Source organism: Balaenoptera ricei, chromosome 8 (assembly GCF_028023285.1).
Source record: "Balaenoptera ricei isolate mBalRic1 chromosome 8, mBalRic1.hap2, whole genome shotgun sequence".
Taxonomy (NCBI): domain Eukaryota; kingdom Metazoa; phylum Chordata; class Mammalia; order Artiodactyla; family Balaenopteridae; genus Balaenoptera; species Balaenoptera ricei.
The window spans coordinates 69,645,162-69,669,283 of record NC_082646.1 but is presented as its reverse complement, the minus strand read 5'-3'; the positions used below and the strand labels follow the sequence as shown (position 1 = coordinate 69,669,283).

At 51.8% G+C, this 24,122-nt stretch overlaps 1 protein-coding gene across 5 annotated transcripts in view; it reads right to left on the bottom strand.

Annotated features, from left to right (window-relative positions):
• Positions 1 to 24,122, bottom strand: part of MICAL2 (microtubule associated monooxygenase, calponin and LIM domain containing 2) — a 218,993-nt gene that overhangs the window by 68,898 nt on the left and 125,973 nt on the right. For 2 of the 5 annotated variants that reach the window (XM_059931148.1, XM_059931150.1), the window contains 3 exons: positions 14,319 to 14,505; positions 12,916 to 13,004; positions 8,726 to 11,465 (listed from right to left, as the gene is read on the bottom strand). In XM_059931148.1, coding sequence (XP_059787131.1) covers positions 11,067 to 11,465; positions 12,916 to 13,004; positions 14,319 to 14,505 — 675 coding nt within the window. In that variant the 3' untranslated portion in view covers positions 8,726 to 11,066. Of the gene's footprint in view, positions 1 to 7,549; positions 7,706 to 8,713; positions 11,466 to 12,915; positions 13,005 to 14,318; positions 14,506 to 15,543; positions 15,652 to 18,471; positions 18,482 to 20,345; positions 20,399 to 24,122 lie in introns of those variants that run through there. The other 3 variants (XM_059931145.1, XM_059931149.1, XM_059931146.1) reach the window with 3 other exon arrangements.

Sequence of the window (24,122 nt, the reverse complement as noted above, 5' to 3'; positions counted from 1 at the left end):
CATCAAAGGACGGGGACCAATCTGTATGTCTGTGAGCACAACAAAGCCACAAACGGACAGCAATGCATCTGGCCATTCTTCTGGGAGTTTGGACTGGAATACGTCCCCAGTTCTTCACTTCCTCCCCATAACAGAGTTGTGGTTTGTCCTATGACCTTGCATTCCTTCCCACTGGAGTAGATGGGGTGAGCTTCCCTGCTCAGTTGACAAGAGGCTTGGCCGTGAGACTTGCTTTGACCAGTGGAAATCAGTGGGTGTGACATGAGCAGTGGCTTTCAATGGCCTTGCTGTTTGGCTAGTCCACTCACACTCCTGCTCGTTGGCCATGAGAAGAGCTCGTCCCAGATGGCTGCTGCCCCTTCAGCGGCCTAGGTCCCCGACTGTGGGCACATGGAACAGATCTGGAGCCAACCTACGGTCTAGCCGATCCCATGAGAGCCCAGGTCACCCTTACACCTGCAGCCCGAAGCAGAGCCACTCGGCCAACCCATAGACACCATGAGCAAGAAAAATGATGTTACAAGCTACTAAGATTTGGGAGGCTTGTTACACAGAATTGCTGTAGCAGAGACCCGGCTCTATACCTGGTTTATATCTGAGTATAGGTGTACGTGCCTGTGAGCTCTGTGCACAGATACTTATAGGGTCAACAGAAGCTACTGTGCCCTCCTCTGATCCAGGCTTGTGCTGGGGATTTGGAGATAAATCAGCCATGGGTCTCCTTCTGCCCTCAAGGGTCTCTTTCTGCCCCACAGGGGAAAGAAGGTCTGTTCACAAATATCTGCATTAGAAGGTAGACCACAAAGAGTGAGGCCAAGACGAGGTGGGAGGGGAGGGAGATCTGACTTCTATGCAATAAAGACTTTGGGTAGAAGGCACCGTTTTAATGGGGTTTGAGGATGAGTAGGATTTGAAGGGAGAGGTGGCAGACCCCTGGGCACAAGAGCAAAGTGGGAAAGCACTGCCAACTGCATGGGAATGGAAAATAAGTCCATGCGACTGGAGGGCAAAAGGGTACAGAAAGCGGAAAACCAGTGGGAAACTGGCCAAACCAGTGGGAAATGATTGCTTTGACATCAAACCAGGAAGGGCCTTGAATGGCGAAATGGAGGGTAGGTTTTGCTCTGGGAGCGACCAGTGAAGGGCTGGAAGCTGGGGGTTGGCATTATCAGATTTGCCTCTCAGAAAGACGGCCCTGGTTGCAGAGTGGAAGGCAGACGGGAGGGCCCACAAGGAGGAGAGAGGGCGACCGTGAGGAGGCAGCTGTGATAACGGGAAGAGACCTATCAGCTGAGCACGCGCAGTGGAGAAGAGGGGAGAGGGAGCGGAGGGCAGCCTGGCCGGACGGGCAGCTGCAGGCAGTGGAGGTGAGCTGTGCAGCTCCACCGAATTCTCCTTAAGAGCACAGATAACTTCAGGCAAAGTCTAGGACAAAGAGCAGCCGGGCCTGGGGGAGGCGGCACAGGTGAGCACGCCCGGAGCCCTTACCTGCAGCTGGTCACAGACCCACGGCCCCTGTACCTCAGGGACCAGCCCAAACCTGCAAGGAACACCCCAGGTCTGCTTTCCTCCTTCCCCCTCTCTCCTAGAGAGTTTTGACTTTGCCAGCAGGGCTGAGGGACGGACCAGGGTAAGGGCTCAGCTGGCTCCCTGGGCTTCTGGAGGGGTGGGGATGTGGCTGCATGATGATCCCTCAGTGCAGCAGGGTCAGGGCCAGCGCCTCTGACAGTGCAGCCTGGATATCAGTGGAGGGGCGAGGGGCACCTGGAGGTGTAGACTTTGTGGAAAAGAAGCTGGTGCTTCCTCCGGTCACCACCTCGCCCAGGCAAAAAGCCCCCAAGGAGCACATGTTCCTCCCCTCCTTCTGCCCCCGCAAGGCCCAGGGCACGGGCTACTGCTGGGTCTCAGGTCCACTGCTGCCCCCCAGGAGGAAATTTCTCCACTCAAACTTCTACCTCCAGACACTGCCTTCCCCTGAGGATCCCTGGCCACATGCACAGACCCGTAGTGGTAGTTCTAGTGGTACTAGTACTAGTAACGGAAGTAATCTAAAGGCAGTAACACAAGCAGCCCCAACTCGTCATCCAGGGCCCACATGTCTCTTTATCAGTTTGCACTCATCTTCTCTAACATCCCCCCATCCTGAAAGGACAGTATGATCGTCTTCATTGTGTGAGTGAGAGGACGTGGTGTCAGACAGTAACTCAGCCAGGGCCGCTCCGAGAGTGAGCCGGATCGGCCACCCCTGGACACAGAGCAGTGTGTCTATGGGCAGCCGCAGGTAAGAGGCCTGGGCGTGCTCACCTGTGCCGCCTCGCCCAGGCCCGGCTGCTCTTTGTCCTGACTTTGCCTGAAGTCATCTGTGCTCGTAGGGAGAATTCAGTGGGGCTGGGGGCTGCCTGGGGAGGAGGTGCATGGCGGCGGGGGTGAGAATGATCCAGCGCCTCCCAGGGCAGCTGCCCTGGCCTCCTGGAGGGAAGGAGGTCTGCTTAGAGCTGAGCATCTCAGTCTCCTCCCGTTGCTCCGGCCAGATGCCTGCTCCCTGGTAAAAGACGAGACTCCACAGGCAGAGCCAGGCAGTGTCCAGGGAAATGTCTGTCCTCGCACACCACCCCCAGCAGCCAAGTGCCAAGGCTCTTTCATGGCCAGGCCACTGCTGCAGTGTCAGCGTGAGGACCCTTGCCCCATTTCTGCTGGTGAACTTGTTCCTGTTTTCTCCCCAAGTCTGGAGACCCTTCCACTCTCCCCCAGAACCCAGGGAGACAACAAAACAACATGTTCTCCTATATACAGTTATTAAGCCCATTTTACAGATTAGGAAACCGGAAGCTCAGAGGTGTTATCTCACTTGTCCGAGGTCACACAGCTCCTAACTGCCAGAGCCACTTTTGCCTCTGGGCTTGGAAAAGCTCCCTCTGCTGTCTTGCCCACAGTTCTCTTGGAAGAAAAAAGTTTAACAAGAGCAATGGAACTAAGTTTATCAGTCAGGAAAATAGACCCCAAGCCAGGGAGTTCAACAGAGTAAAGTTAATATAGGAGACTAATAACGATGGTATTGGATGAGCTGGAAAGCCAAATGGGGAACGTGAGGCAACCCAGAGATGAGTAATGGCAGGAAGCCACTGGCTAGGGGGACACCGGAAGGAGCTGGTGCTATGAGTCCAGAGGCCAGGGCCATGCAGTAGGAGGCGGGTACCACAAAAAAGACACAGCACTGCCCAGGATGCAGAGGGACAGGAGGAACACCCTGGCTTCTCCCTCGATTCCGCCCTCCACTCTCCCACTCGCGCGTCCTAACGGTCAAACTTAGTAGGAAACCAGTTCGCAAGGGAGCTTGGGAAATGTCTTTTGCAAGGGTTACACCTCTCTAATACAGAGCAGAGCAGGGGAAGGGCAGGGAGCGTATCTGAGAGCAAATAGGCAGATGTCCAGTAAACTAAGCATAGTGGAGTCTCCTTGCCCTCCTTCAAGGTGGGCTGTGATGAGTGAAGGGACACTGACAAGCCCTCAGCAGGATGGAGGAGGGACCTCGGAAGGGGTCTGTGTCAGGTGTTCCCTCCACCTAATTGCTCTAGGAGGGACATGTGTCTATCCAGTACCAAGGTCCTTTGCAGTGCATGTCCCTTTAAAAGATAAAAGCACAGGTGCCTAAAGACAGCACAGTTGCCATCCCGGGGCTTCTGAGAGTGTACTACTGGGAATGCCAGTTTCTAGGGGGTCTTCAGGTGATGAGTAAATTGATAGGTAGCCCTGGGCCTCAGGCCCACCTGCCATACTGGGGCATGGCTGTCCTGCCCGGCTGCACTTACCAGGTGTCCCCACTGTATGCCTTTGGCTTTCACGCTAAGTGAGCTGGGGAGCTGCTGGAGTTTGGAGCAGAGGAGAGATCAGACTTAAGTTCTAACAAGATTCCTCTATAGCTGTTGTGTTGAAAACAGGTTGAATGGAGTAAGGAGAGCTCTCTAGAAGGAGAGCTTAGAGAAGGTCACCGGAATAACACAGGAAGAGATGACAGTGGTTGGGGCCAGGCGGTAGCATGGAGGTGGTGAGACGTGAACAGACTCTGGCTGTACTTAGAATTCACAGATGGACTGGACACGGGGCCAAGAAAAGAAGAGCCAAGAATGACTCCAGCCAAGGCTCTGAGCTGAGCAACAAGAAGAATGGAAGTGCCGTGTCCAGAGACAGCAAATGCCAAGGGTAGCGTCTGTCTCAGGGGAAGATCAGGAGTTGGGGGTGGACGTCCAAGTTGGAGACTTTCAGTAGACGGCTAAGTGGAGATGGTGAGCAGGCAGCCCGAGCCAGAGCTGGAGGAGGCTCCCGTGCTGAGACTCAGGCACTCACTACAGCAAAACTGAAGTGCTGCCAGCAGGTGGCAGGAGAGAAGGGGCTCAAGCTGGGGCCAGCGTGCCTAAAGGGAGATAACCAGTCACCTTCAAGAGAGCTGGGGGACCAGAAAACTAGAGAACAACAGATGTTGCCACTCCATGTGAATTGAGACCCGTTTAGTCCCCAACCAGAAGATGTCCCGTCAGACTCTGAGCCCCAGCTGACCTAGAATGCCTCCCTCAGGGCACTTGCTGCTGCACGAACCCAGGAAAGTGCTCCCTAGAACTCAGCAAGAACTCTTGCTGGGCACGCTCAGCTCACTGACTCTGCCTTCCCCAAACCCTCTGCCAGAGGCATGGTTAGCCCCGTTCACAGAAGGGGTTCGCCCGGTGCCTCTGAGTCAATACGAAGTCCTGGGGCCAAAGCCGGTCTTCGGCCAAGGCCAGGGCCTTCCCCTGTGCCAAGGCTCTCATGAGAGCAGCACCTGATTCCTGGCCTGGGCTCCTCAACAGTTGAAGATGCTGCTCTAGGTCACCTCTAGCATCAGTGAACTGTAATGTCAGTGCCAACTCAAGGCTGCCACCAGGAGGTGACGAGCTAATGAGGGACCGCACAGAAAGTCTTTGGCCCTGTGGAAACAGTGGCCTTGGGGCAGTGAAAGTGGCAGTCGCTTCTTTCACTTATTTAAGGGATGAAAGAAAAAGCTCTGAAAGTGAATGAGTTCTCAGAAATAGAGGAGAATGGCTCACCCCCACCCGCTTTGCTTGACCCCCTTACTCTACTCAATATTCAGGTTGCAGGGATTTTCTTTCTTTGGCTGGATTATTTCTTTAGGATCAGTTCCTGGGGTGTGATTACTGGGCCAAGAGGTCAGGATCCCTTTTATGGGTCATAATACTTGTTGCCATATTGCTTTCCAGAAAAGATGGTTCCCATTTAACTTTACACTTAATACTAGTGATTAAGTTCATATTTTTTCTTACGATCTACTTCACTATTCCTTTACTTATTCAGTGGGTGCAGCATAATTAATTTACATTCCTTTGAAAGCCAAGTTAGAACATTTTTGGAAATGCTTGTTGTTTTAGTGTTTTCTTTTAAAATTTGCTTGAGTGTGAACTGTCCATGCACAGCCTTTGCCCATTTATTATTGGGTCTTTAATCAACAAATATCATGTGCAAGGCACCTGAGACCATCGCTTTGCGGGAACTTTCTAAATGCCACAGCAATGAACATCTTTGTCATCACATTGAATTCAGATTTTTCCCCAGTCTGACTGCCCGTTGAATATTTTCATTTTTATTTTTATGTTAAGTTTTTAAAATGTTTGTAAGTCAGATTTGTGCCATGTTTTTCCTCTGTAATTTTTTTCCATCAGAGGTTTTAAAGTTTAGAAAGTTACCACTCCATTATTTCACCAGTACTTAATTCTATTTAATACTTAATTCTATTATTTACATTTTTTATTTTAATTCTTCCATCCAGTGTTTTTGGATAAAGAATATTCTACCAAACACTTATGTAGAATGTAATATGCAAAACAAAAACTCCCCCCAAACAAACAAAAAACTCACTTCAAAGAGGTACGGGAAAGCCCACTTGAACAAAGTTAATTAGGCTTCTTTACTGGAGGACTCCTCAGACTTCAATATGCTAATGAATCTTGTGGATCGCCAAGAATTGGGAGGACTGCCATGATTAGTATAAAACGTTTCTCAGACTCTGTGACCATGGAACCCTTTTTTCACAAAGCACCTCTTGAAGCTAGTGTTCCATTGTCACACTTTGGAAAATGTTGTTTTAACCCAACTTCACATCAAAAATCAAAACCAAACTATAAGCTCCACGAGAATGAGGATTTTTGTCTGTTTCACTCCCTGCTATATTCCCAACATACAGTAGATGCTCAGTACATATTAGCTGAGCAAACAAATGTGTGCATGAACAAATAAACAAATAAGTGCATGCACAACTAAACAAAACAAATCAAGTCTAGTACAACGCCGAGATACATGTAGTCCAAGATGCAGGGAGGGGCAGGAATTTTGTGTGGTTCACTGCTGTACCTCTAGGACCTAGAATATGCCTAGGGCATGGTAGGTATTCAACAAACACTTGAATAGATGAATGAATAAAGGAATGAGTCACTTGTCTAACCCAGCTCCTGACTTCAGTCCCTAACACCCTTCCTTTTAGGGAAGGGCAAGAGTATCTCACTTGGGTAAGAGTACAGACACTTGGTCATGACCACAGGCAGCTCTGGAGGCAGTTCCAGGCACCAGCAACAGGGCTCAGAGGCCCAGGGCCTCAGAAGTGCCCCTTTAGAGATACAAGGGCCCTCATGAAGTTCACAGATGAGTTTTCATGCCACCATCAGAAGCCCAGCCACATCCAGCATGGCAACGCGAGGTATCCCACCCTAGGGAGGTTGAGGACCAGATTTCTTTGACACTGTCCAGACTAGTTGAGTGAAACTTCAAATCCTTCCCTTAAAGACAAATGGAATTGGGCCAGAGCCTGCCATGGTGCTGTCCTCAGACTGGCCCTGTGGGCAGAGCCTTGCAGCCTAAGACACTGAGTGACCTGAGCCTTTGGGGGCAAGGCGGGTCTCTTAGCATCACAAATGGCTCTGCATCTGGATGAGCACACCTGCCATGTTCACTGCCATCCTGAAACCAATGTCCAGTCCTTCCTCCTTACCTTTCACCCATCACTCAGCTAGACCAGCACAAAACTTTCAAGACCAACTTCTATCACATGGGAATCTAAGTTACAGTAAGGTTCCCAAGTAAAGCTCTCCTGCGGGTCCACTGCTTGGATGTGTGTGGGAAATGGGTGCAAGCAGCTGTTAATACAGCCTGTTCCTGACAGCTGAGGTGACTCTGACCTTCAGCCAGCTATGCCCAGCACCTATAGCAGAAAAGCACCATGAGTTTTCAAGGAAGAGCCCTCAAAGCCTGGCCCCGGAGCATGGGTGATATTTTCCAAATATTACCCCTGGGTAATATTTCCTCTCAGAGTACCCAGCACAGCCCCAGAGAGTCCCATGTCACCACAAGTGAAGGCCCGCCAGTTTAGGGAAGGCTGACCCCTTCAACCAACCCCTGTGTTTGAGGTTTGAGCAGCTTCCATGGCAAAGAAGAGAGGAAACAATGAGCTTTATAAAGAACCATATTTATTTTCATTTACAGCATCAAATACCATAAATAAAGCTAAACATTGTCCACCGTGTGCAAAATACAGGGTTCCATGTGGCACTGTAATGACTACCAAAGGTCACAAACATGCATGGTGATGAGGTGGGGAGGCTAGCTAAGGAGGAGGCTGGAGGGAGGAGGGCACTCTTTGGTTGACATTCTAAAAAGGGGGGAGACTCTGCAAGAGAAGATAAGACAAGAACGGTGACTTGGTCCTGGCTAGGATCTGCACCTACGAGGAAGCCATGCGGCATGCGGGGCTGTGCAGACAGGCGAGGGTCAGCATGGCCCTGGGCCGCATGCGGGACGCACACCACCTGCAGCCCGAGACTGCGAGGCCTGGCCTTCAGCAGCCCCACTGTACTTGGCGTGGCGCGTTTCTCTTTCAAAGCACTCTGAGTGTCCTGCCGCCCCAGCTAAAGAGTCGTGGGGGCACTGAAATGCGCTGCTCCAGACCTGGGGCCGAACTGAGTCATCTCTCAAAGGCATCCCTGGTCTGTGACAATGACTGCTCTGTATCATCTTGAAGCTTCTGTATCATCCAGGGCTTTATGAGCCCAGAGCGATCAGAAGAGCCACAGCAAAGCCCTTGGAGGTAAAGTATAGGCTGCAGTGGAGAAAGGATTTGCTAGGAAAACTGTGATTGTGTGTCCAAAATACAGAGTCTGGGTCAAGCTTGTGAGGAAGCCTGGGAGTATTTTTTTTTTTTTAAATCCTTCCGAAAAGAGTCACCTATGGTTTTCATCGATAACCTTTATATTAGAACCAACTGAAGAAGATGCTGGTATGCATGTGCTTTTTCAGAGGCTGAGAGATGAAAGAGTTCTTTTCAAAGGTGAAGCGCCCTCTCTATGGTACTGTCTCACATTCAGGGTTAACCCTCCCAGGAAGGTGAGGGGCTTTGTAAGCGCAAACCAGAAAACCATGCACGCAGGCCGCAGGGCGCAGAGGGGAGGCGGGGCAGGCACTTGGGGTGGACCGGGCAGCCGGCTCAGAGGGATGGAATCAGAAACGGCTTTCGAGCTGAACACCACTCCATGCTGTTCACCAACCATGCCACTGAATGAGCCCATTAGTATGCAAGACACTCGCAGTTAGCACAACCAAGGCCACGGCGGGGCATGGGGTACGGAAGCGGGTCAGGGGTTAGTACCACTCTCTGAAAATTGGCAAGAAAACCAGTCACCTCAGAGCAGAATTGTGTCAGCCAAGAAGTGGGTGTAGCACCGGAAGGCTGAAATGAACTGACGGCCACAGTGCAAGGTTGGAAAGAGAGAGACAGAAAAGAGAATTTAGTTGCGGGGAACAAGGCAACACGAGAAGGCACGGTTATTGAAAACGAGGCAACCATTAAAAAAAAGAGAAACTTCCCCAAACAAGTTACGGCTTGCTTAGGACAGATGAACCTTTCTGGCAGTGAGCAGCAACTTATCTGCAAGAGTGAATCCGTGCGATTGGCCGATGCTCCCGTCCTCCACAGCCCTGCACATCCTCTACCCCAATTTTACTCTCGAGCCCCATGTTCATTCTTGAATATGTTGTGGAGGCTTAGAGACATCCGCCCCCAGGACCCACCTTTGTGTTTTGGTGCTGCCCCACCAGAAAGGTTCAAAGTCTCAGAACATACAAACATCTCAGGCTTCTGACAGGCACGCCCTGTCTCGCCAGAGTAATTCAAACCAGTCTCCTTATGGCCAAAAGTGACATTCTCAGAGATCCTAACTCTGGCTTCACGGAGCATCCCACAAAGCATGTCACCCTGCCCTGAGCTGATGGGAATAACAATGACACAGCTGTGCATGTGTTTATGTCGTGACTTTCAGAATCAAACATAAAATGAATCAAGGGCTCCTCCCACCATGCGGAACATTAAAATACCAGCAGAAATTTGGAAAAACACAATGCGAGTCATAGGACGAGAACAGTTCCAACAAGGACAGAGGCGCCAGTTCCCACGAACTTGGCCGCAGCCATGCCCCTGATTTGCCCAAGGACTTAGGGAAGTGTTTATAGAAATGCCTCCCCACTTCTTCCCACCCTAGAGAACTTGGCATCTCAAAGGCCTCAAGAGCTCTGGCTCCTAACCTACCGGGCTCCATCCTTATTTAACCTAGAGGATCTTTCTAGGATAACACGCAGAGAGCCGTCTCTGGCCCAGCCACTCTAGATACACTGAACACTGCAGAAGGCCTTTCTCTATCAGCCATCTCCACTGTTCAGCCAGCCTCAGCAGCCGTGCATGTCCAGGCAAGTGGAGTCGGGAGAGCTGAGGCCTCTTCCAGATGCCCAGAGAGAAGAATGCAGGTGGGCCCAAGGCCTGTTTTGCCCTTAATAGGGTGTATTTCTTTTGCATGAGTCAGTCATAGCGTCCACTCCCAGCCTCCCCTGACAGTCAAGACACAGGGGAGCTTCCCCCTGGAGGTCAGACGCATTCCTTTGCTAGGACAGCGTGAAAATAAATGGTTTCTGACTGTTTGACCAAATATGCATGGCAGCCGAGCGGCTAAGAAGCCAGGACATCTGCAAGCCATGCTCACGGGGCAGGCCACACTTCCCAGAAATAATACCTTGAGGTGCTAACAAATGCCCTCAGTCTCAAAGGACATTATGTGAAAGGGCAGTTTCTTCCCTCAGCCTCATGGTTGTGGACCCTGAGTGGCCTTGGCTCAGACTGCAGCCTGGGCTGGGGACCTCATAAGGAGGGCTTAAAATGCCACCAGCTGACGTAACTCTTCAACACTGCATCAGTTTGATGGAGCTCCACGTGGTCAGGGGCCAATGGGCTTTCGCTGCCGTGCTCATTAGTGGGAAGGGAAATGTATATTTGTAGCAATCTGCTTGAAACCCTGTGGTTCTACATCATTTGGCTGTGATTTGGTATTGAGCAAGGAACCTTTACGCTACTATTTTACATCAAAACAAGTGAGCAAAACAGTCCTCCGCCCTCTGGGAGGACAGATAACAGGCGACTACACACTGCCATGTGCTTCTGTAGGTTTAATCCTCTTCTGTCCTTTCTATTTTTTTCTTCTAAAGTATTATGCTTTCATGTTGCAAACAATTGTCCCTTGTTGAAAAGTGGTATCCAGGAACATAAATCAAAAGGCACTGGTTTTGGTTTACATAGAAGCCCAAATCATTCATGTTGCAGGCAGCAGCTATTACAACTGACCACAACGTGGAAAGGGTTTGTAATACCAGTTATACACGTCAAACCCGTGTCTAGAAAAACCGACGCTCATAGAAAAAGATGCTTTCTCTTGGCTTATTAAAAGTTAAAAATTGAAATGTAAACCTAGAAATATGGCTCGCTTTGGTATAAAAGTACAAAGGTATAAAAAAATATCCTTCATGTTGTGCTGGCCTGTGCACCGGGAGCAGACGTGCACCGCGACCAGGCCAGGTGCAGGTGGCCGACGGGAAACTCTTTGGCTTTGAACTAACTGGTTAAAGGGCGTGGGGCTCCCTGGCCAGTGCCTGAGCTGGCTGCACACGCTGCCATCTACACGGGAAATGTTACGGCACTCTGGGGCTGGGCTTCAGTGCAGCTTGGCCGGTAAGCATCTGAGCAGCCAGTCGCGGATGCCCTCGAGGGACTCCTCGGTCTCCCGGTACATGGAAGCCAGGACCTCGGAGAACACCCAGAGCAGGGGCAGCCCGAGGCTCAGGAGCTCATACGTGTAGCAGTAGTTGTAAGCATTGTCCCTGATATGCAGACTGGCGGCACGCAGGAGTCCCTGAATCCAGTTAAGCAGCCTCCGGGGAAGGTGAAGCAGGCCCCACGGCAGCCTGAGGGGCCAGCTTAGCACCTTCCTAAAGAAGGAATTGGGGATACCTGGGGGGCTGCCTTCCGGTGTGCCGATGGCGGCGGCAGCGCAAGAACTTTCCGCAGGAGGGTCTCGCCTAGAGGCTTCTTGCTCTTTCCACATCCCCTCCTCCTGAGAAAGACATCAAGGTGACGGCATTTAGTCCGTGACGCTTAGAGAGGACGCCTCCAATGAAGCAGAGGAAGAGAGCCAGTACATAGAGAACGTGGCAGACCCTGCAATTTGCAACCAGCCCCCCTCCCCCAAATCTCAGCCCCCTGCACTGCTGAAGGGCAGGCTGAACATGGGCATGACTTTCCTGGGCGGCGGCAAACTGATCACAGGGGTCAGTTTTGCTTGGAGCCTTCAAAACATACAAGCCCTTTGACTCAGCAATCCCATTTCTCATGACTGATCCTAAGTAAACTATTTGAAATATGGAGAAAGATGTGGGTACAAAGACATTCACCGTAAAAATATTTATAAGGTAAAAATAGTAAACAACATAAATGTCCAACAATATAGGACACAAATAAATTATCAACCATCTTTTACAGGCATCAAAAGTTAGGCTCCAAAAGCATTTTTAATGTCATGGGAAACTGTTCTTAATATAGTGTTAGTGAAAAAAGATGACTATGAAACTGTAGACATGGGATTCCCACTGGGTTAGAACAAGCAGTTGACCCTTGAACAATGCAGGTGTGAACTGCATGGGTCCACTTAAATGCAGATTTTTTTCAATAGTAAATACTACAGTTCCACCCAATCCACGGTTGGTTGAATCTACGGACGTGGAGGAACTGCCAATACGGAGGGCTGACTATCAGTTATATGTGGATTTTCGACCCTGTGGAGAGTCAGAGCCCCTGACCTCCACACTGTTCAAGGGTCAACTGTATTCATATAGGAAAAAAGTCTGCAAGGAAATGTTCCAAAATGTTAATTAGGATTTTCTCAGGATAGAGTGAGGATGGGTGATTTCACTTTCCTTCTTTATACACTTTTGTTGATTATATTTACCCGTTTTTCTATATTGAGCCTATATTACTTGTATAATCAGAAAAAAAGCTGAAGTTGTGGGTCTTGCTGGAGGTGGGTGATTAATCAAGCCACAGAGAAGGTACGAGGGGGCCCTATCATAAGCCATCCACAAATTCAGCGGGCCAGTCACTTTGCTGACATCCAAGAGCCTGGCGAAAGGACTTGGAAACCACAGAGGGCTGGCTCTATACCAGGCATCCCTGCTCACAGTGCCCCTGTGGTCACGGGGGCCCCAGGCACTGGGGGCTACATGGCTTTTGCATGGCTAAGCATATAGCCCCATCCTTGGCACGTGGGAAAGCTCTTCTGGGCTTCTCATGAGAAGTAGCAGTCATTCCCCTAGGAGAGGTCGTAGCCCAGAGGCCGGCTGAACAGACTGAGGCAGAGGGACCCTCCATGCCGGGGAGTAGAGCCCTCTTCACCTGACTTTCAATCCCTCCAAAGCCAGAAACATTGGCTTAACTTGCAGGAACCCTTGAAAACCTTCTCCTATCAGGGGCCTTCCCTGTTTCACCACCACTTTCAAGACAAAACGTACTTCTCTTTGTTGCTTCAACTCTGCCCGTCTCTTCCGTTGCTGACTGTTGGTTTTACAGTGAATGAAATGAGGCTTGCAGAAAAACTTGCCTGTAAAGAGAGACACACAGACACACAGACACACAGACACACACACACACAGAGGTTTTTCTCCTGTAAAGCAGAACCACACAGCAGGACATGAGCCAAGTGCCTGCCACCATCTAGGTCAGACAACGCCGCTACTGAAAACAAGGCCAGGAAGGCGCAAACTTGGGAAATGGTTTCCATCACCTGCCTTAAGGAAATGGCACAGACACGGGGCAGGCTGCAGCAACAGTGGGGGGCTTTCAGTGATGGGGCTGAAACCCTCAGATAATCCCCCAGGCCAAGTCCCTTCCCAAGGCAAGCTGCCAGGCCGCAAAATGGACCGCCCAGAATAGCAACTCTGTTTCTAGTTCCTCTTGCTTCTGGGACCCCTGGGGGTGGGAAAGGAGCAGAACAGGCTGTGGCAGTGTTGGAGAGAAAAACCCAGTGAGGCACACACTGGGCCACTGGCCACTGCCCGGGACTACTGGGTGCCTTCCAGAAAAGCCTTCTCTGCTCACTGTTACAATAGTGACAATAGTGATGGGAATAATGATAACAGTAGACAAATCTTGTGTAGGACTCAATATACCCGACACTATCCTAAATCCTTCCCGGGAATTAACCCAGCAACCCTCATAATGACCTTATGAGCTAAGTAGTATCATCCTCATTTTATAAATAAGGAAACTGAGGGACCAAGAGGTTAGGTAACAGGCCCAAGGTTATATGGCTAGAAGTGGCATAGTCTGGATTTGAACCCAGGCAGTTAGTTTGAGGGTATGGAATCACAAGCACTGTCATTATATGACCGTGCAAACATCAAGTGCTGCAAATTAGAAAATAATCCCTCATTCCAATGAGTGCAATTCTTTCATTGATGACTCCGGTAGGCCACTTATCAGAGGGCATGTTACGGTTACTGCCATTTTTACAATGCATACTTTATACATAATAACACGAATATGCCATCATTTACTGAACCTCTATTACATGTCAGGTGTGGTGTCGAGCACGTGACATAGGTTATCAGGTTTGATTTTCTCAGCCACACAGGGGCAATTGAAAGTGGTGAGACTGAGTAAGAAAACATCCATAAGGCACTCGTCGCCTGGTAGGTGCCCCCCACGCTGATGCACCCCTGGTGCTGACAGCTCCCCTTCCCTCAGGACCCCTGCTCACCACAGGCGGCCTCTCTCTTTAGCAGGCGATCCCTGCTCCGTGAGGAGCTTTCCTGATGACACCAAAACTCCCTGGGAAGTGCTGGCTGTCCCAGAGCCCCCAAAGGGACAGAAGCCCAGGCCAGAGAAGAGTGCTGCCCCGGCCCCCGGGGGTTACCTTCGTCACTGTCGAAGGCATAGGCGGCCAGGCGCAAGGTGGTGGCACAGACGCTGCAGCGGAAACACTCCCGGTGAAAGAAGTGGCCCTCCGCACTCAGCCTCTCCATCACGTACACGCGCTTCTTGCAGAAATAACAGGTGTCGCTGCCACCCAGGTTCAGGGGAAACGCCTTCCGTATGGACTCCTGGGGGACACAGGGCATCGGGAGAGAAGAGCAGTGTGTTAGGGCGTACACCGCATCTTCAAATGTGAGGCTGGCCTTGTAGAGATGCCGGCCTGCGTCGTGGGGCCTCACAGGCTGTGTGTTGCTTTTCTCACTGCAGGCACTGCAGGCACTTCAGCAAAGAAAGAGGCGGGGGAGGACACGCAGACCCCAGCCCTGCAGGGGCAGCTGTTAACTGTACTCCCAGGCAGGCTGGCCATTCTGGTTTCAGGGTGAGAGTGACATCTCCTGGTCTGATGGAGCGGGCGTCCCTCACAAACATGCTGCCCAGGGATGCTGTCTCCAGGAATCCGACCCAGGAGTTAAGTACTGCCTGCGTCTAGAGTGAGGTCACTGAAAGAATGTTTTACACATCCTTGTCCCCCTGCAGTGACATAGGTCAGGCAGGGAAAGCTCATGGTAATAAAACTGTTCAAGAGAACTGCAGAGAAGGGGCAGCCCTTTTCTGTGTGTTGAAGTTGGCTGCCAGTCAACTTCCTAAATGCAAGGGGGGAGAGGAGAGGGCAAGGGCCCAGGGCAGAAGGGGCACACCTGGGTGATTCCAGGGGAATGTACCAAAAGGAAACCAAAAGAGCTGTCAACTCAAATTGCTGGTGATGACAATGAGCAGAGTCATTGGAGAAGGGGAGAATTCAGAGGAAAGGGGTGTTTTCTCCATTACTTAATTCTCAATCCAATCCAGATCGGATGCTAAACATTGGCAGTAAGTGTTGTCCACCTCCGCGGATGGCCCCTCCTGGCCTTTGCACTGAGTTCTCCAGAGCCCCAGCCAGCAGGGAAGATGCTCTGCTTTGTGAAATGACCCACAAGGGGGCTGAGTGAGGTTTGTCTACAAGGAAGAACAGCCTCCCGCTAACCTCTGCTCTGATCCAGCCCGGTCTCAGCCCCTCTCGCCCCCTGAGAAGAGGGGCCAGGCAATCCTCTCTGCGTCCCATGCACCCTCCCTGGGAGGCCAGAGCCAGTGTCTGTGGGTGAAGGCTGTGGGGTGTACATCCTTACCAGGTCTGGAGAGATGGCCTGAGTCTTAGGTCTGTGATCATTCATGTACAGATTGACCAGAACTTCAGCTGCAGCCCCTATTCCGCTGGACACTTTCCCTACTGTCAGCTACCCAAGAACAGAGATAGAGCAGACAGAGACAAAGGTAGAGGCCAGTTAGCACCGAGAAGGAAGACACGAACAAGCTGGAGGTGGGAGAGGGCTCCACACCCACATGCAAACGGCACCCAACGTCCCGGGAGAGGCCTAACCAGCCCAGAGCGGGCAGTGGGCACTCTGCAGATGGAGAAAAGAGAGAAATGGAGGCCTGCAGGGTACATGGTCTTCAGGAGTTTGAGTTGCTTGGTTCACAGATAGGGGGAATAAATACCAGAGGAAGGGATCTGTCCAAGCCCACTTAGAAATAAATGCAAGAAGAGCCAGGACTCTGCTAAGGTCTCCTGAGCCCAAGCCCGGGAGGCCTTCACACTAAGAAAACAAGCCAGCTGCATTGCGGCCGCCCTCCCCAAGACCCCTCCTCTCTGGAGGGCCAGGAGCTACTGTTTAATGAGAACTGCCCCCGACCCTCCACTCCCAGATCTGCTCCACCACTAACCAGTTCTGAGATGGGGCGCAAAGTCCTCAGCTTCTGAGCTCAGTGTCCTCATTTAGTGAAATGGGGATAAACAGTGCCTGCCTCACGGAGCTGTGGCAGGAACTGAGTGAGAGAGCGTGTGTGTGAGTGCCTGGCACTTGGCAGGGCTGGACCAAGATGAACTTGACTCCTCCCTCCCTTCTCCCTCTGAATTCGGCAGCCTCATCCTGCCTTGCAGCTCCCATGTCCCCTAGGGAGCTACGGCTACGTCTAACCTGAGTCCTGTCAGGTCAGGACGCAGACCACCTTGCCGACAAAAACAGAGACCGGAATGGGAGTGAATGTTGGTCCCTACTGGGCAGGTACAGGGAGAAAGATGGGGAGCTCCAGGCGGCAGTGCCCAGGGCCCCAGAGATGGTGCTGGGCTAGTCAGCTCCACGCTGGCTCCGGGGATCACAGCCTGACAGGTTGTGGGTGTCTGTGCTCCCAAGGGCATGATGGTCCATGCCTACCCATGAATGCGTGGAACCCCACCGGCGTGTCATGGAGCTGGGGAAGGGGTGGGAGCTGACAGCCCGAGCAGACATAGCACAATCACACATATACCCCTGGGCAAACCCCGACTTGCTCCCTCTTTCCATACCAGCTCTGAAAGGCCAGCCTGGGAATACTGCAGTCTCCCCTGCAGGGAGACAAAAATGCACAATATGAGATTATATCTATAAACACTGTTCCTGATCCCAAGACCCTGGAGGGAGGGAGGCTCCAGACGCTCCCCCAGCCTCTGAATCCAGCTTCTGGGAGGTGTGGCCACGGAGAGCAACAATTTAGGCTGAAGGCCCTTGGACACAGGTTGATAGCCATCTTGATGGCGAGTAACAGTGACACGTGCGGGGGCGAAGGAAGGCCCTCAATCTAAACCCAAGACCGCTCCTGGAAGGCCATGTCGAACCTGCTGTGAAAGCCTCAAGTATCAAGCAGGAAGTTCAGGGGACAGCAAAGCAAATGGCAGCCGGCGCCCACAGCCCCCGACTCCTGGGAGCAGGGCCCACCCTCAGAACCTGAGGCTAACACATCAGGTGCCCGCAAAAGCACAGGCACTAAAAGAGGACGCAGACGGAAGGGACGCCGAGCAGGCTGGGGAGAAAGACAAGACCCAGGAGACGCCTGCCCCCTTTCTCACTGAGGAAGTCCCAACACCAGCAGCTACTCTGGATCAGTCGCGCCAGACCACATGCAGGGCTCTGGGGGACTATGGAAAATGTGGCCGGGGGCCTGCTGGGGTGTCTGATCCCAGGACTCAGACAGACAGGACCTCCTCAGACCTGACAAAGCTCCCTCCTTCTCAGTGGCAGCAGCTGCCAGGCCAGTTACCCACCCCACCCCCCCCCAACGCTGGCCCCACCTGGGAGAGATTAGGATTCTGCTTCCAAGCATACATTCTGCCATTTTCAGGATTTCACAAATGCCAAGAAACTTGGCTCCTGCTTCTAAGAGAGGTTCAGGTGCACTGGCTCAGGACAATATGCCATTATTTGCCTGATGTTCCATCCCCTGCTGGGGCCCCCGACACAGGCCCCTCGGATAGGAGCTGTAGAATACCAAGTCCTTCCTGGGTTCACAGCAAAATGAAGAGGGGAGGTCAGATTCACCTCCCTGCCCACACTCCCCTTGTGTGGCCGTCTCCCCTGACCCAGTGTGTGAACTGGCTCCGAGGCGCTCTCCCAGGAAGGCACCACGTGATGTCACATACCCTCGCGCAATCATTGCCTCCCCTGAGCGAGCAGAGATTAAGACTGTACTTTGTGGGGCTTTAAATACAAGTCCCTAATGAGACCTTAGTAACCACTTAGCTAATAAGCACTTTGTGCCGCTGAGCTTCTGTGCAATCCTGACTTCGGGAGCAGTTACAGAAGAAGCAAGCAGAGGGCCCTGAGGTTGCTGGGGGTGCAGTCTCGGGCCGGCTCGGTTGTTCTATCAGCACAGGGCCTGGTCCGGGGATCCAAGCCTGGTCCTTCCTCGCATTATGGGCCCTTATTCACATAAGGCTCCTCTCTCCCAGCTGCATCCACATTGCCACCTGTGACAGAGGCTTTCTTAGGAATAATGAAATGAAGGCACCCTTACGGAAAGTGGCACTGGTGCTCCCATATGCCTTCCCAACCGAATGGAAACCATGCCCAGGATCATCACCAAGACCAAGAGGTAGACCAGGACTTGTGAATGGTCACAAGGAGACCAGGTGATGAAGAGCTTGTCTCAAGGGGTGAGAGGGGGCCTTTGAAGCCCACCCCAAAGACTGGTGTGAAGGTGGACGTTGCCCTGGGGTCTTGGGTTATCTCCTCTTTCCTGACAGCAGGATGTCTCATTGGCTCCAAGACAGTGAGGGCATGACCAGATGGATTGCTAACTCAAACTATCGGTGGTGAATGACCAGGTTCTGCTTTTTCTTTTTAAATCTCGAATCCACTGTGGCCTCATACTTCTGGATTCAATGAAAATGAATTACTAGAAATACGATCACCCGCTTGGATGTGTGGCAATGTCAAATTGCTCTACAAGTGTCTAATGCTTACTCTCACTTGCTGTGCTCCTTGGGTCACAAACCAATTCCTGCCCGTGGACCACACCTCGGCATCCTGAGGAAGAAAGGAAACTCTGCTCATGTAGAAACCTCCAGAAAACTCATCCTGGTTTGACCTCAGAGTAAGAGCCAGAGGTTCTCAACAAGGAGATTACTGCACTGAAAGGCAAAAGCACGTATGCTCCTGGGGTGCTGGTCAAGAGGAGAGCTTACAATTTGGCTGGGAATCATTTGTCCAAATGCAAAGTTGGGCAATCTGATGATCTGGCCAGAAATATACTGGTCGCAGTCACTAGTGTTTTGAGAATTGGTAGTTTTGGAGGGCCATGGGACTGCTTTTGCAACCCTTTATGTATCTTTCAATATTTATGTAATTTTTGAAGAACTGGTGTATTTTTCACTACCTCTTTCCCCTTTGAATTCTAGTTATTCTCAGCTAGTTAATTAGAACAAGCTGGAACGGTTGGAGACTTCAGGTGGGCCATCATCTAACATTACATTAGATTAACCTCACATATACCATTTCCCTTCTGTGAGCCTCAGCTTCCTCATAAAATGGGAAGACCACTGGCATCCTCACAGGGCTGTGAAAGAGTCATCAAAGAATCTGGGCTGCACCTCACATGGTGCTGGGCTCCCAAGAATCGCCTGGCAGATGGTTAATGAGTTCAAAGCACCACAATTGGTGCAGCTTCAAATTTCCATTTTCTGGAACTTCTTTTCTCCTCTCCTCGGCGGCCTTCACTCGGGGGGACTTGCAGTTGCTTGGGGTCCCTCCTCTGTGTGAGTAAGGATAACGTGGCCCACACAGATGAAGGCACTGGCTTCTCGCCCCCGAGTCAACTGAGATTCACAAGTGGTGACATTAGCTGTCGTCGTGAGCACCATCGCCAAGCATGGTCCCCATCTGGATGTTGGAGCCTTTCTCACCCTGCTCCACGCTGGGAGATGGGTCATCTCCCCTCCGGTTTGCACAGTCATGTCATGACTGTGTCTTTCTCATGGCTACGCTCCCAGCGCAGGGCAGATGCTCCCCTGAATGAAGGAGGAAGCAGGCTCTTGGGCCTGCTTGTGTCCAAACAATGGTGACATCCCTCCTTGGGCCTGGAACTCAGCCAGGAATACCAGGTGTCTGGCCTGTGCTTCCTCACAGAACTGGGCCTCCTGTGGCCACCTGGCCTGCTGTGGGGATAAGAAAGCCTACACAGGTCAGGCAGGGCTGGGAGCAGAGCTTCCAGGGCCTCGGGGCTGAGGGCTCGAGGGAAGGGGAAGTTTCGACACGTAGGGCCAGAGGAAGTCGTCTCCTGGGCCCACTTGAGCTAATATATTCCTCACTGAGGAGTCCCTGGATGAGAAACATTAGAGGACAGGCTGGTGGGCCTGAGTCCTCAGCCATATATGCTCAGGGCAAGGATTGAAACTGCCTTATTTGAGGGGCTCTGGAAATGATACCCTCAGAGCTGCGATGCAGGCAAGTCTTTGGGGCTATGACCTCCCAGTGGACGGCCATGTCTGCACCTACGTCCCCTGGTGCCAGGCGCTGAGCTGTGTTGAACCCTCACAGCCTTGCGAGGTGGGTCTGATAATCCCCCTTCGAGGCCAGGGCAGCTGAGGTTCAGGGAGGCTCTAACTCACCTGGGCCACAGCGCTCCTAAGTGGCTGGGATGGAAATGGAAGCCTGAAGGTGACTTCTTTGCCTTTAGAAAGAGAGGATTCAACATGCCTTTTAGGTAAGTGAGCTTTCTTCTAGAATTCTCCTCCACTGGGGAGAAAGCACATTTGCTGGATACTTGAGGCATTCGATATATGCTAGGTGTTTGCATTATTCCAGTCACCCTCAGGAGTAGCTGCTGCCACCTCCATTTCATAGGTTAGGATACTGAGGTGCTGAGAGGTCCACTAACTCATGCAAGGACACACAGAGAGTAATCAAGTAATCGGTGCTCTGAACCCAAGCGTGACTCCAAGCCTATACCCTTCTCACTATTGCACCCTGCTTCCCTGACACACCAGCATTCTGCCAATTAAAATCCCCCAGGCTGGGATGCACACAGGTTACCTCCAAAGCGCTGCCTAGCTCTATCCCCAGAACAGAGAGAACAATGAGTTTGGAGCAGCCTCGAGATCTACCCTTGTATCAGATGAAACACTGGCAGATTGCCCAGCCAAGACTCACCTAGCTTCTCTCTAATATGCAAATCTCTAGAGTAAACCCTGCAAATCCAGTTTTAAAACAAACACCCCCAGCGGTAGAGAAAGCTCCTTTTGCAATGCACATTGCTCTTCTGACCCAGGAGGACTTAACCACAGCACCCAGCCCCGTGAGGCCCTCCCTCTGGCTCAGCTGTGCAAACACTCGACTGCCATCTTGATCTTGCAAGAGCTCACCAGCCTTGGTAAATGGCTAGCAGCCATGCTAAAGGCTGAATTGTCAGTGGTCTCCTGCTTTGAAGAAAGAAGTTAGCTAAGGGTTGATAGGAGCTGACAGAGCTACCGGGAGGGCTGGTTTGATGGGATGATCAGACTGGGCATGATCCCATAGCCCACGGTCTTAAAAGATAAGACTCCGGTAAGAATTTGGGTCCCAAACGAGAGGGCCTCAAGACTCCCTGTGACTATTCAGGCCAAAACCCCAGCTGCATCACTCTGAAATGTAAGGCGACATGCCAATCTGAGAGGGTAGGCAAGTGTAGTCTGAATGAAGGCAGAGCCCTGGCTACATCTCCTGGAATTGGTAACCCAAGTCTGCATCCCTGTGAGTAGCACGAGATCCTCATGACAAGTTTGACTAAGTCTGTTCCTCTGAGGAGGTGATTATCCCTGGATCCTCAGAATTAAGGTGTAGGGCTCCAGGGCAGGAAGAGAAACACACTGCCTGCCAGGAGGTTGCTAAGAACTAAGCATCAGTTTCCAAGTGCATTCTCCTTCCTCTGGCTGCCCTGAATCAAGGCAAACTTGAGTCACTGGGCAATCAGAGCAGCCCATAATCTGCTGGGAAGAAGCATTAAGGCCCCAGGCTCTCTCCAGGGGAGAGGCTCTCAGAGCTCCACCAGGACTGAATGAAATTGTTTGTCACCAGGTTGTCACCTACTTTAAGGGGCAGCTAATTCTCTCCTCAGAGGAGGCCATCACTCTCTCAGATTCTGCACGTGCAAAGCCCAGTGTGGAATCAATGCTGGGGTGGGGTCCGGGAGAGGGAGGAAAGTTGCAGGTGGGGCAGGGGAGCAGTGCAACTGGCAATATCCTTTCCAAAACTGCTTGAAGCTGGAAATTCACCACTCTGTGCTTAACTGCCTACAGTGGCTTCATGGTGCGATCTGGAGGGGTCTGGGGGTGTCAGGTCCAAGCTGGGTCCTTTTTACAAATGGAGAAACAAAGGCACAGACAGAGTAAGTGTCCTAGGGTGGCCTTTTCTGAGAGCTCCCCAATCATTCCCAGCCACACAGTGAAAAGCTCATCAGCCTGTAATTAGTAAGTCAGAAGCTATTAAGATAGCCCAATTACACCATCACCTGATGGCCAAGGCTGGCTTGGGAGATGGGATATAAAAAAACAAAACAAAACAGGGAGCAATTGTTCTACCCCAACCTGGGAGAAACAAAGAACAAACCTGCAGAGGTGGGGACCAGAGGACCTGGGATTGGCCATCCCGAAGCCCACCCACCCCATCTGCAGCCCTCCTTGAGCCTGGGCTTGAGGCTCTACACACACATAACCTCTGGGCTGGTCCCTCTGACGAGGCCTCCATTCATACTTGGCTGCTGTGGCACAGAGGAGAGAACATGGGCTGGAGCCAGGAGCCCTGGGAACTAGTCTCCTCCCTGGACCTTTGTTTTCCTCTCTGAGGCTCTGCTTCTGCTCAATTCTCTTTCCCAGGAAGAGCCCTCCTGCTACCCCATTGGAAATTGCTACCCTTTCCCAGCATGCCAGGTCCCTGCTACCTGCTCTAATTTTTCCATGGGAAAAATTGCCTTCTGATACGCCATGCAATTTACCTATATATTATATGATTGCTGATTATTTACCTCCCTCTATTAGAATGCAAGCCTCATCAGGGCAGGAAGGTAACTACTGATCATTGATGTGTATCCCAAGAGTGAAGTGCCTGACACCAGCTGTCATTCAATAAATATTTGTTGGATGAATGAACGCTCACTCAATGGCTTAATGAGTGACATTGGTTTAAAGCTGCTTGAAGAGCCCAGTGGAGAAGCAGCCAAGGGCTGCAGTGGAATGTGATGATGATGTGACAGGATAGTCTCACCATGAGAAGCGTCTCTGCCAGGCCCCGGCAGCTCCACGTGGACCTGGGCAGGCTGCCTCTTGCCATCACCTAGACAACTAATACCTATTGGAAACCAAGTCAGGGGACTTGGGACGTGTGGTGGCTTCTCTTGTCCCACCTCTGCTCTCAACTCTAGAGGGCAGTGACCAAGTCAGGACTTCCTAAGGACAAAAGAAAAGCAGAGGCGAGAGAGGGCATGCCCGGGGCTAGCCGGAAAGGGGCTGGGCCAGAGGGAAGCAAGGTGTGGGCCCGGCTGCCCGGCCAGGCGCGCCAGCCACTGCCTGCCTGTGCCCAGGTGCCCTTGCCCCTCCCATCAGCCTGTCAAGGGTGCCAGTGACCTTTTTCCACAGCAGGAAGTACCCCCCCCAGGGAAGGCTCTTCTCCCAAGCTGGGCACAAAGGCTACTCTGAAGCCTTGGTGATGGCGATGACAAATGTGCCAGTCTTCACCCACAGAGCTCACTATCACGTGAGCCAAGAATCACTCTCTTGTTGATGAGAAAATGGAGGCCCAGACAAGTCTCCTGACGTCAATGTTGAAGGTCAAAGGGCTAAGCAAAGCTGACCTGGAACAAGATGCCAGGCATGTCAGCCGTGGCTGTGGTTCGGCGGAGCTGAAGACGGGAAGTGCTTGTGCTTCCCCGCATCGCCTCCTGCTGCCCTTCCAGCGATGCTTCTCATCCACACTGGGGACCCTGGAGCGGGTGGGGCTCCTAATATTCCTTGCTCCTTTCTTGGGGACCCTGCCTGCACTCCTCTCCCCACAGCAGTGGAGGTCAGTGGGGGTGGGACTCCCAGGAGGCAGCTCCTGACTTCTCCCTAATGCACCAGCAGGTGGCTGGTTTGTGCTTCGGTCTAACGGGGTGGAAATGAACGAGCAGTAACTCTGACAGGGGCACACTCAGCACCGCACGTGGAGACGGGCCCAGGTGGGAACAGACGGAACGGAGGTGTTCAGGGAAACACAGTCTTCCAGAAAGAGGCTCCAACCTACTCCCATGAGCAACAGCTAACCAGGTGGGCTTCACGTCCATTTTTAGGCTCATCCATTCCAGGGGCTAAGCTTCTCCGGAGACTGCCCGCCTCCCACGCCAGCCTGGTAGTGTTCTTGGCATATTAGGTAACAGCAAGACAAGT